Consider the following 12,968-nt stretch of genomic DNA (forward strand, 5'->3'; position numbering starts at 1 on the left):
TCACAACATCATTTACTACCACATGCATGTTAAGCAAGTTGAGTGAGCTTTCGGTAAATTGGGGTTTATCAGATAATGTGTTGTAATTGTCTTCAACATATACACTCTTGAAGAAATCTGCAAATAAATTTACTATATCGTTTTTGTCATGACCCACTTTTTTCCCGTAAAACATTGTACCGGGAAAGTTAGAGTTATTTTTCCGAAAGGAGTTAGCGTAATTCCAAAATTTATTAATATTTGTTAACCGCTTCTGTGCCAAGAGCGAGTTAACTCGCATTCTTGGCCGTGCCCAGCAGGCCAGCCATAGAAAAATAGCGAGTTTACTCGCTCTTCTTTGAGCCTCTGTATCATACATATGTCCCGTTTTTTTTAAAATATGTTTATCTAAGTGAAGGGAAGCAAAAACGTCGAATATTGAATAAATTTGGTAAGTCATTTAAATATCCTTTCAAGGTGTAATGTTTTTAATTTATAAAAATAAGATTTAAAAATAATTTATTTTGATTAAAAATTCACGACCTGCTGTGCACAGCTACACTTCTACCTACTGGCATTTAAAAGGTTAAAATAGAATTTTTAATATTGTTGGTGTATTTCTTGAAACATACTTTCGATTTCCTAGTACAATCTTTACGCAGAATGGAGAATGCGATATAATTATCTAGCGTTCTATTTAATTTATAACGTTTGTGGGCAATTTTTTTTACCGTACGTTAGATTAATTACTTCAGAATCGAACCATTTAGGGAATTTAAATGTGTAATATTTTTGTAGGGGTACAAAGCTGTCGATTGCTTGATAAATTACATTGTAAAAGTATTCTAAGGCCTCATTTAAACTTGAGCTTTTACAAGTGAGATCATAAGCCCAATTATAAGTAGATAAAAATTCTATAATCTTTGGGTAATCTGCTTTTTCAAAATTACGCTTTGGGGTCAATTACCTTAACATAAGTATTGAGGTAATTGATTATTAGAGGGGGGTGGTATTGAACAAAAACACACAGTTGATAATAATTATGATTCTCACTTTTCCCTCTTTCTCAAAAATGAAACAGAAATAGAAGTTTTCACAGAATTCTCAGCAGCGGGGCTATTTATAATGCGCCCACTTTTACAACGTTGCAACCTTTTTTACATTTGATGTTGTGTTACCAATATCTGTACGCGGCTTTATATGCGTTGTTTACCGTTTACCAGAAATGACGAATGGTTATAATGAATATATCAGTAGTATACCTTTATTTGTTGGGGCTGGAAATAGCACAGTGTATTATAGGTAAGACTGGAAACGCACGGACTGCTACAACCAGTCGAACTTTGAAATACATGGACGGTATTGCTTTTAGGTGGAGGAGTATGAGAGCCTGGCAGGATCGGCCCGGGCGGTTAGTGGCGGCGGCGGAGGCTCAGACCAGCTGGCCCTGTGGGAGGCCCGCCTGTCTCAGCTGCGGGGGGCGCTCACCTCCTTGTCTCATATCCAGCGCAAGTAAGTGACTGACATGTCTTGCATTTTATTGCATTCCTTTTGTTACATGAACTTGTAATATTATATAAACTAAGGCATCCGGAATTAGAATTGCAGTCTGCGTATTTTGGATTCTGGTTCAAACTTTTATTTATTTTTAGCGCTATTGTTTTATTTATTTGTTCTAACACTCTCGCTCTCTGGAGGGGGGTAATCTCCCCCCAGGCTAGGGTTTTGTGTGATATGTAAATTGTTTTTTTACGTCACATCTATATAATTTAGGTAATCCTAGAAAAACTATTCGGTCATCGATCAACATTAAGAAAAAATTATCGTGTAACTATTTTTGAAGATATTAAATTTAGTAATATCAATTAAATTATATTTCTTAAGTGCTGCATTTCAAATGTGTATTTCTTTTGATTAAAGTTTTGGCAGACGTTGTAATTTTTAAGTTTACTAACGATGTTCCTTCGATCGTCTATAAAATTTACAAAGTTTGCTTTATCTTGAGGCAAATATTTTTTTAATAAACTAGATTTTTCGCGGGTTTGCGCTACTTTATAAAATAAAATGGGTATTTTTCATTAGAGCATGTAACCTGAATAAACATTTTACGCAATTATCTTGACGTTTGCTCTAAATAATTTAATTTGTATTTTTGACAATTATTTTGAATCACTTCCTAATCTTCACGAAAATATGATAAGAACGTCATAAGCATGTGACCCGTATATATATATTTTTTTTATTTCTTATTTCACCACGTTTTATCAACAGATACCTACTTTATAATTACGAGTGATTTTATTTTAAGAGTTTTGTTCTTATTCGTAGATTAGGTACATATCATATATGAATGTGATTGAAGCAAGTAAGCAATGTGATGCAAATCAAAACGTTGTGTGGCAGTCTGTCCTCTCTGCCTACCCCGGAGAATCAGCGTTATAATTAATTACTTTGGTACCCAAGTATGTAAAATTGTAGGAAAAATGTTTTCTGGAAACTATGAATTGGGATGGCACTTTATATTTTATGTTTATAGTTGTGTCTTATCGTCCGTTTGAATATATATTTTATTAATACTGATTATATTTCACATTTGGGACGTAGCCTTGTATTTTTTAATTTTAATTTGCTAAAATCGTGGATTTAAAAAATCTTTAATACATATTTATTATTATTATAAACAACACCATTTTCTAGATATGTTTATCCTTCTATTCGAATAATTATATTGATTATTATTTATGTATGTTGAGAACTAGAGATTGCTTGAAAGTTAAAAAAAATCATTTAAATAGTTATATTTCAATTTTAACCACCTCAGAACTAGACATTGCTTGAAAGTTAAAAAAATTCACTTAAATAGGTATATATCAATTTTAACTACCTCAGAACTAGAGATTGCTTGAATGTTTAAAAAATTCATTTAAATCCTTTTATTTCAATTTTAACCACCTCATAACTAATATTGCTTGAAAGTTTAAAAAAATCATTTAAATAGGTATATTTCAATTTTTATCACCTCAGAACTACAGGTTTTCCAATAAGAGGTGTTATTTTGAATAGCCCGCTATTTCGATAGATGTTACTTTTGAAGCTGTCATTTTTTGACATTTTACAAGTAGAAACTACGCAATTAATAAAAATGGAACGATACACCCTTCAACAACGCATTGAAATTATTAAAAGTCACTTGAGTGAATCAAATGCAAATCATCTTGAGTGATGAGGCCCATTTCCACCTCGGTGGCTTCGTCAACAAGCAAAATTGTCGCATCTGGGTCTCGGAAAACCCAAGAGTTATTGTTGAAAAGCCTCTCTCTCCTCAACGTGTGACTGTTTGGTGCGGTTTATGGTCCGGCGGAGTCATTGGACCTTACTTTTTCGAAAATGAGGCTGGAGCAACAGTTACGGTGAATGGATCGCTATCGAGAGATGATTAATGATTTTTGATGGCCGGAATTAGATGGTATTGATCTGGACAACGTTTACTTTCAACAAGACGGCGCTACGTGCCACACAAGCAACGAAACCATTGATCTTTTACGATTGAAAATCAAAATAACACCTCTTATTGGAAAACCCTGTACATGAGGCTTGAAAGTTTAAAAAATTCATTTCAATTTTAAACACCTCAGAACTAGAGATTGCTTGAGAGTTTAAAAAATTTATTTAAATTGGTATATTTCAATTTTAACCACCTCAGAACTAGCGATTGCTTGAAAGTTAAAAAATTAATTTAAATCCTTTTATTTCAATTTTAACCACCTTCAGAACTAGAGATTTCTTGAAAGTTTAAAAAATTCTTTGCGGATTTTCGCACAATTTTCATCTCTATAGCACTAAGTCTACTTTCATCCTTCCTCTGCCGATTCCATGCCGCAATGTCATGCACTGGGGTCGGTATCAACACTCCATTATGGACTGCTATCTTCGCCCCTTTCAAAATCCCTCGACAATCTCTCGAACCCTTAAAACCCGGACTCTACAACTTCCGCACAAAAATTTCGGTTCTAAACTAGTCGCAGCGAAAGCTTATACGGACGTCATCGACATTCGTCCTCTTCCTTTTCACGCGTCTTATATGAACATGAAAAAGACAAAAGATACCAGAACGATGACGTCACGTTGGGACTAGTATACCTACCACACTATGGCAACAACAACAAAAAAACACCATGGTAATGACTCAAGTTTTTCACTGTTCTGACCTTACGCGCTGCGTAATATTTACACCGCGTTCATAAGTAAAGGGGTAAGTATTTTAAGAAAATGAATGTCTGGACACAATATTTATTTTTTCTGGTTTGGAATGTTTCAGAACGAAATGATTCTTCAAATAATCGATTGTTTCTAATTCGAATTAAGTATTCATAATAAAAATACACGGAGATCTTGCGCTTCACGATTGTGAAAAATATTTCTGCCTACCCTTTCGGAGATACGCTATGACAGTAAACACGAATGCAAGTTGGAGAGTTCAAGACATCTTTGGAATCACGGCAATCATTATTTATGTCGAACTGAGATATTATTAGACGAGGGGGGAATTCACCGCAGACGACATATACATATTAAGAAGTTATGTCTGCCTTACACAATACTTTTTTTCATACCGATCCCCATATCGGAACCAATCCGATTTTTTTCGCTCTAAACGATAATTATTTTCATACTTACGAATTCATATAGGTACTAAATCGTCAAAAAATGGCAATACCTTGAACATAACAATCATGAAATCGTCTGTGACTGTTAATTGCAATTTTATATTACAATATGAAGTTAATTAACACCGATAGATATTCTTTAATCTATGAGATCTAATCTATGAGAATGAATGTACGTAGGTAAAGTTCTCGTGTATTATTTCCTTAAAACAAAATGTCAAATCATCAAACATACACCCGAAATTTACAATATCTAACAGTAATACACATTCACAATCAGTAATAAATACATAAATTTTGATTAATATTTTAAGTATAAAATGCAACATTTTTATATAGTTACGTAAAACAATGAGAGATGGCAGAAACAAAATGTCAATCATCAAACATTCTCGCGAAATTCACAATACCTAACAGTAATACACATGAACAAATCAGTAATAAATAGATATTGTAGTATTTTTTACTAATATTTTAAATATTAAACTGAATAAACATGCATCATTTTCACGTAATATAGTTACGTAAAATAAAGAGAGGAGGCAGACGTCAAATAACGTCCGAAGAACTGTGCGAAAATCGGTAATAATAACACATGTTACTCACGGTACTAACTACTAAAATAGAACACGTCCCTTTTTTCATCCCGATTAGATAATTCGTAAGTATGAAAAACGTTGTCGTGTGAAATGGCCATTAGTCACCTATTCATTATTTCTCGGTCTTTCATTGTAAAAATATTATACAGGGAGTGCTATTACACGAAGAAAACTTACTGTTATAAAATATTGCTTATTTATTAAGAATTTCTTCAAATTATTCGTAATCCGGTTAAAAACGGAATTGCAGGCCTTTAACAAATGAATTGATTGGGTTTCCTAATAAACTTCAAGTTAAATACTGATGTTCGCATTTTCGAACACGTGTTTATAAAAATTCTCACATTTTCGCATTCCGTCATTGTAAATGCAGATACTAAAATTTTAACATGAAACACATCTCCTAAAGCTTCATATAAGTATTTTATTAAAAAATATATAATGTTACCCCGGAAGTTAATTTACTATATTTACATTGAATAGATTGCCGAATATTGCTTATATTAAATATATTGTTAGTTTATCTATCGTTATACTAAATTCTTTTAGTGCTTGATTCTAATGGCGTATGACCATTTGTAAAAATGATAAAAATAATTTAATACACATAAATGGTTCCTGTTCCGGGTCAAAAATGATATCGATAAGCTTATCACAGCATTTGCTCCAGAAATGGTGCTCTATAATTTTTTGTACGTATTTTAAGTACCAAACACGTAGTTATACAATGTTATGTTTATATATTGAGGAATTATTGTTGATAGAATCATTTATGACCGCAATGCTTCCCGCAATGTCATCTATCCCTTCTTGGATTCGATGGTTACGTGACTGGAATTATTTATTGTAATTTTATCAAAATCATCATCAAAAATAACTCTAATTGCGGTTTCAGATCATAACATTATCATAGTAGTTTTCATGTATCAGTTTGTTTCCGCGTCCTATAAAATTCCACTGCAAAGTAAAGCAAAATCAAATGTGTTTTGGTTTTCAAAAATTGAACATTTAGGACGGGTTGTTTCGGAGTATTTGAACAATTCATCAAATTTCAACATTCATTTTCAGGTTCTGTGAAAGTCCTATTCAAATTATGTCATTATAGGCTAGTTGCTTGACAGAACTGAAATAAAAACAGAACTTGAAAAAATCTTTCACAGAACTTGAAAATGAACGTTGAAATTTGATGAATTGTTCAAATACTCCGAAACAACCCGTCCTTAGAAATATTATTGAGCTAAGTCTCAGCCTTTGAAATAATCAAGCATTTTTATAAGCTCCGAAAAAATAATGTGTCAGGCCCAAAGATATTAGAAGAACGAGATATGCTATGTTGGCCGCCGGACCGTAGCCGGAGTACTACCTAATTAGGGTACTTTGAACGGTATCGGGACGTGTACGCACAGAAATCTGTTCTGTGTGTTAGTGCGGATACCTTAGCGCAAGCGAAGGTGTGCTGTAGTATTGGTGAATAAAACCGGCGACACTCGGCAAAACAATTCCACTCAGTACGAACTGCGCATAGCACATCTCGTTCTTCTAATATCTTTGGTCAGGCCTATAAAAACTGCCTTAAATTGCAAAATTTGCCACTTACGAACCCATTTTCCGATGTGGGTATTCTATTATTTGGAAAAATAAATTCTTTATAAAATGATCTGATTTTTTTAAATATTTGTGCCTGAACTTCACAAGATAAAATAAAACATAATTTTTGGCTCGTTTTTTTCGAACGCAAATGTTTCCACGAATCACACGTTGTCAAGGCAAAAACAGTTGAAAAATAATAAAACCTTAGCAAAGCAAAAACCATCTGTATATTCTTCGTCTGAATGGTGTCTGTTGTCCATTCAAAAGAATAGGACCTCTAATCCTTACCCAAACATCTGAGTCAAGTTTGGAGTAGCAATATTCCGGGCTTGTTAAAAGCACGTGGTTCACACATGCCGCTTGTATTCGGGATTTGGGACAGTCAAGCTTCGGTTCTCTTGCACTTAAAGACAGAAGGAAAAAAACATATGAGCGGAATTACCGAAATCTAGCTCGGTAACAGACAGTGCCTAATGAAATCTCAGACAGTGTTGAATGGCACAGTAAAAAAAACATCCTAATTGAATTTTCAATATATTTTGTTGGAGTTGTATATAGTTGAAATTATTTTTGGTACATATAAAACACACAACAAAACCTAGAAATAGGCTTAAGGATATTTATTTTTACTGCGTTGTTTAAAAACCAACAAAATTACTTGCTTCCATTGATGTATGAATGTAGATGAAACAATGAGCGTGTACATTCCAACATTATCTGTACCTAATACACTTCTCATGTGGGGAAACATAATAAGAAGACAAGCAGTGTTAATTAATAATAATATTTGGCTATTTAAATAGCGCCGTATTCGTGAAAAATCATCTCATGGGTGCTGTACAAATATGTATATATTAAATAATAAATACTAATACTAATGGTAGCAGAAGTCAGGAAGAAGAAGTTGGGAATCAGACAATGAAGGGTCGGATTCCGGTTCCGATAACGAAGAAGACACAGCACGATCAAATGAGTCGGGTAATGTCAAGAGTCAGAATAATAGAGGAGTATGTATGAGACGATGTGTGAATGTGAATGAGGCAAGAAATGTGTGCCAAGACCGAGTTGTTTGGCGGTCCGTCCTCTCTGCCTACCCCTGCGGGGAAATGGCGTGATGGTTAGTTAGTTATAAATACTAAAACTGCTGACTTACACATACTCCTCAAAATGACAATTCAACACACCTTTAAAAGGTGATATAAAGTCATTATAAGTGATTAAACAAAAACTAGGTTAAATAGTTACATATTTAACCTAGTTTTTGTGTCATGACTTTTCATAACTTTATAACACTTTTTATAGGTGTGAAGAATTGTCATTTTGAAGAGTTATGTAGAAACTTACAGCTAACTACCTAACTTCCTCATCCTCGAATTATACCTACGGTTACAGACGAGGTAACATACGGAGTGGTCCTCAATGTCAAGTTGTAGCTGAAAGAAGTATATTATTATTTTTTTGTTACAAATTATTTAATTTTATAATAATTTAGTTTTATTAGGAAACTGATGAATTAAACAAACAAAAAAATAAAAAGAACATTTTCGATTGAATCACGAATCTGATTGGAATCGGAATTGATAATCACTGCTAAGCACCAATGTATCTTTGGCATTTTCTGGCTAAGAGAGGACTGTGGGCGGGTGTTCTAAACTAGTTTGAAAATACTTTTTTTTTACTTTCAATACTATCGGTGTGCTCAAATACGTTCGACCCACAGACATAGGTCATATGTCTATGGTTCGACCTCTATTATATTCTATGTCTAGTGTGCCTACTGCTAGTGCTGGCTCAAATTTCTTTAATTCTAAAGGGTATTGTAATACTGCTTTAACGGAAATAGCTGATGCAAATTATGAATTTATTTATGTGGATTTTGGGACAAGTGGACGTATTTCTAATGGTGGCGTATTACAAAAAAATAAAAAACGGCGGCTTACGGGCCTTGCGGCCGGCGATGACAAACGTTCGAGCCGAGGCGGGCTACGAACAAAATTTTAAACCGATTTGTTCGCCGACGAACTTGCTCGGCGGTTTTAAAGTTCGGGTAAAGCAAAGTAAAGTACTTAGGGTGACACACTGGCTAAAAAGGTCGTTGAACCATAAGTACATGTATTGGCTCGTGCGTCTATCACCCGCTTATCTCTAAAACGATGTTGCTTTACTACCACCAAGTGTGTAATCCAGCGTGCTTTTCAGCACGAAAACGCCTGAATTTAATGCCACTCTGAAGATTATAGGACTAATTAATTTTAGCAGAATATAATAATACTACATAACAATTTATATGAATTGCAATGGTTTCTTTAGATTTATTGATTATGATTTTGACACATATTTGAATAATTTGCTAAAATATCATTAAACATCAAACAAATTAAAATGAGCAGGTTGACATTGGAATAATATTTTTAATTTACATAAAATTGTATCCAGATATCCACCTTGAGTTTTGTTGTAAAATAATTCATAAAATTATACAACGTAATCACTTCGACGTGTTATTTGTCTGGCCACACGATACGTCATGTAATATGTTTTCCATAAATGGATACGAAATAGCTTGATTGATACGATGATTTTATTCTATCAAATTAAAAAATACACGTAGGCACTGTAATAATTTATTTCGTCTGATAACTAGGTGGGTACCTACCTACAGTGGGTGTCAAAATTATTAGTTGCACGTGTAAAAAATTACATTATCATCAGTTTGAATCTGTAAAACATTTTTTAGTATTGCAAATTTATATTCTTACATATTTGTTTTTTCTAGTTAAATTAGATATTTCTTATACAATCAAAATATTTTATATTTGAATAAGATATTAAAATATTAATGCGTATTTGTGAAAATTCACAATAAAAAAATGTTTAGAAAAATCTCTTATTATTTGCTAGAACATCCCTTGACGTCAGTTATAGTTTGCACGTTGTTTGGTGTGCCCTGAATGCATTAATATTTAGCTAATTTATATAGCGCCGTTTTCGTGAGAAATCACCTCAAGGGCGCTGTATTCTAGCGAAAATAGTGACTCCGGCTTAATTTATAGTGAATCACTGTCCTCCTTATTTTCTTTTTTTTTTTAACTTACTGTATGTATTTTTATATCAAGTGTATTAATTAAATTTGCAATATATGTATGTGCGTATTAAAATCGGTTCATTCTTAAATCATAAGAAAGAAAACTAATAATTTGGGCATCCACTGTACTCGGCTACTTTGAGGATAAGGTCAATGATTTTTAGTGCCTACTTTTAGTTTTCCGCGTTATAAATTCTTTTAAAAATATCTAAACGAATAGAATAAATATGTTAGTATTTTATTATTATCAAATTGGAACTCGTGACTTGCTCTGCGTTGTGTAATCGAATCTAACATTGTATTATTATTGTTCACGTGGAGGCATTTCATTATGCAACTCAATGTTGAAATGTTTTTTTTTCATAAAGTAGTTGGTATTTTTGCTATTCATTTTCATGATTAACTATTAGGAAGTTATTAACTATTATTTGGGAACAAAACACACAATTATTTCATCACTGATCGGTTTTTTCACAATACTTGGATAGTAACCGAACTTGAATACGACTTTCACAGAACTTGAATTTAAACTTTAAAATTTTACGAACTGTTCCCGTCCTTAATACGGGTTGTTTCAAATTTGAACAGTTCGTTAGAGTCAAAATTCATTTTTCTGTGAAGTTCCTATTCAATTTTTGTTACTATCCATGTACTGTGAAATAACCGGCACATGATAAAATAATAACATATCTTGAATAGAACTTTCACAGAACTCGAATTTTATCTTTCAAATTTGATTAATTGTCCAAATTCTGAGGTGATTCTTCTCTAAAACAGCGCTGTACAAATCAGCCAAATATTATTTTTATTATTATTGATACTATTAAAATAAAATACCTACCGAATATGTCGAAGCCGAACATTAGTTGTTGTGTAAATTTAAAAAAAAATCCGGTGACAAATAGTAAGACCAGAGAGAGCTAAAAATAGGTGTTTAAATTAAGACACAATTTTCCAAGCATCTCACTTGAACGCCAAACTAAAATAGGGTAGGATGTTGTAAAAAATATTTTCTAATAACTTCGTTTTCGTGGGAAGATCATCTCAAAGGCGCTTTTATACGAATTTATTTATTTACCCATAACTTATCACTTAGATTTGTAACTTATATATAATAACTTAGCTAATATTTATAACTAGTTACTTACAACTTACAACTATGATTTATAACTAGTGACTTACAACAACTAAGACTTATTTAGCCAGTAACTAAGTAGGTACCTACTGAGATTTATAACTACTAACATCTTATTTATTATTTACAATATTGTATTCTTTGTAAATCTCTCAGGCCACGGGTACAGAACCCTTAGTTTTTTATTTTTAATATTTTTTATTATTATTATAATTTTAAGTGAAAATCTGTTACTGGATTTTATCTTTATTATTTAGTTTATTCTTATATATGTAAATAATCTGTTGATTTTCCCAAATAAAAAAATAAAAATAATACTATGATTTATAACTAGTGATATAATAATAATAATAATAATAATTGGATAATTTGTAGAGCGCCGTTTTTGTGAAAAATCACCTCAAGGGCGCTGAACAATTTATTTCCTAGGATCTACATTTGTTATTTAGAAAAGATACCAAAACATACTTACCTGGCAAGTCACTTCCTACAAACACACTTATATTAAAAAGTTTATGCTTATAAAAGATAGAACTGCACAATTAAGACTTATTTAGCCAGTAACAAAGTAGGTACCTACTGAGACTTATATGTATAAGTAGTGACTTACATCTAAGACTATTAACTAATGACTTAAAGCTAATGCTTCATTTTTTATTTTAATTATCTCTAAACTGTACAAACACTGATCTCACTAGAGCAGTCGTATCTCGAGATGAGCAGATTCTTTATTATTTCTTCGTTGGGTGTTCCGCACGTTTTTTGTTTTTTTTTGCCACCCTTAACCGTTCATGTAACATTTCTGTCACTCATGACAAAAATATTTTTTAAATTATGGTTATTACATTAGAAATCATTTGTGGTGAATTTTGCGAAATATGACTTGAATAGATATATACACTCTGACTTGGTTCAGCATTAAAATTCAACCCACTTGTAAAGAGGGAGCACGTCACCTGTGACAGTTAATCTCAGCGTAGATACCTGACAGCTGAACTAAAAACTATAATATTTTATCCTGTCATGGAAAGAAACAGCTACTTCGTACACCTTGATAATTTGTTACAGGAGGGTCAGTTAACAAACTGACCCCCATTAGAAAATCTGAGAATTAGCTGAGCGCCGTGTTCTGTTGTCGCTGTTGCTGTCGTCGTGAGTGTGTCGTGTGCAGTAAAAAATTAAGTAAAGCATGGCTGTTCTAACATTAAAACATTAATCACGATCGTATTACCACGCTTTCATTAGTAATAATTGAAGATGGGCAGAATGGGCAGCAAAATGTTACTGATCCCCCTATACTGAAAAATACATTAATGAAAATCTTCAATTATTATTGTAGCAAAGGTAAATTGCCTTTTGTACGTCTGCAATGTTATACCTAAACAGTTAAAAGTGCTGTAATGACTTTGACTGAAGCCTCGAGTACTTTATGTATAGAGTCTGCAGGGGAAGGCTTAATGCTAAATCACTATTTTGATTAATCTTTATAACGAATTGGTGTACATTATGAATATCAAAAAATATGATTTAGATAAATTGAAGGTTTTCCTATCGTTTTGCTTGAGTAGAATACAAATAAAAAAATAAATTACTCAGTAAAAAATATAAATATAAACTACTAAAAAAATATTTTTTCTATAGAAATGTATGGACGCGTAAAGGAAACTACTTAAAAAAAATACAGTATTATAGCTAAGATTATCTGTGACAGTTTCACTTGATTAACTTCTTTGTTTTCCTTTAAAATTATTTACAAAATAAATAAAAACCGGTTTTTTGCTTGAAATCGAACGTTTCCATACTCCGTTTATTAAGCGATTTTAATGCCTATTACCTACAATATAAGGTATACCAAGAATATACACATTTTTGGCTTGTTGCTTCCTCTTAAGGCGAAAATAGAGTACGGCAAA

The 12,968-nt window shown here is 32.4% G+C and overlaps 1 protein-coding gene across 1 annotated transcript in view; it reads left to right on the plus strand.

The window, feature by feature from the left end:
* Positions 1–12,968, plus strand: part of LOC149423782 (cytoplasmic dynein 2 heavy chain 1-like) — a 96,168-nt gene that overhangs the window by 17,024 nt on the left and 66,176 nt on the right. The window contains exon 10 of the mRNA XM_089631896.1: positions 1,352–1,491. Within this exon, the coding sequence (XP_089488022.1) occupies positions 1,352–1,491 (140 nt within the window). The remainder of the gene's footprint in view (positions 1–1,351; positions 1,492–12,968) is intronic.

Source organism: Hesperophylax consimilis, chromosome 5 (assembly GCF_061612785.1).
Source record: "Hesperophylax consimilis isolate HC1 chromosome 5, BYU_Hcon_1.0, whole genome shotgun sequence".
Lineage (NCBI taxonomy): Eukaryota > Metazoa > Arthropoda > Insecta > Trichoptera > Limnephilidae > Hesperophylax > Hesperophylax consimilis.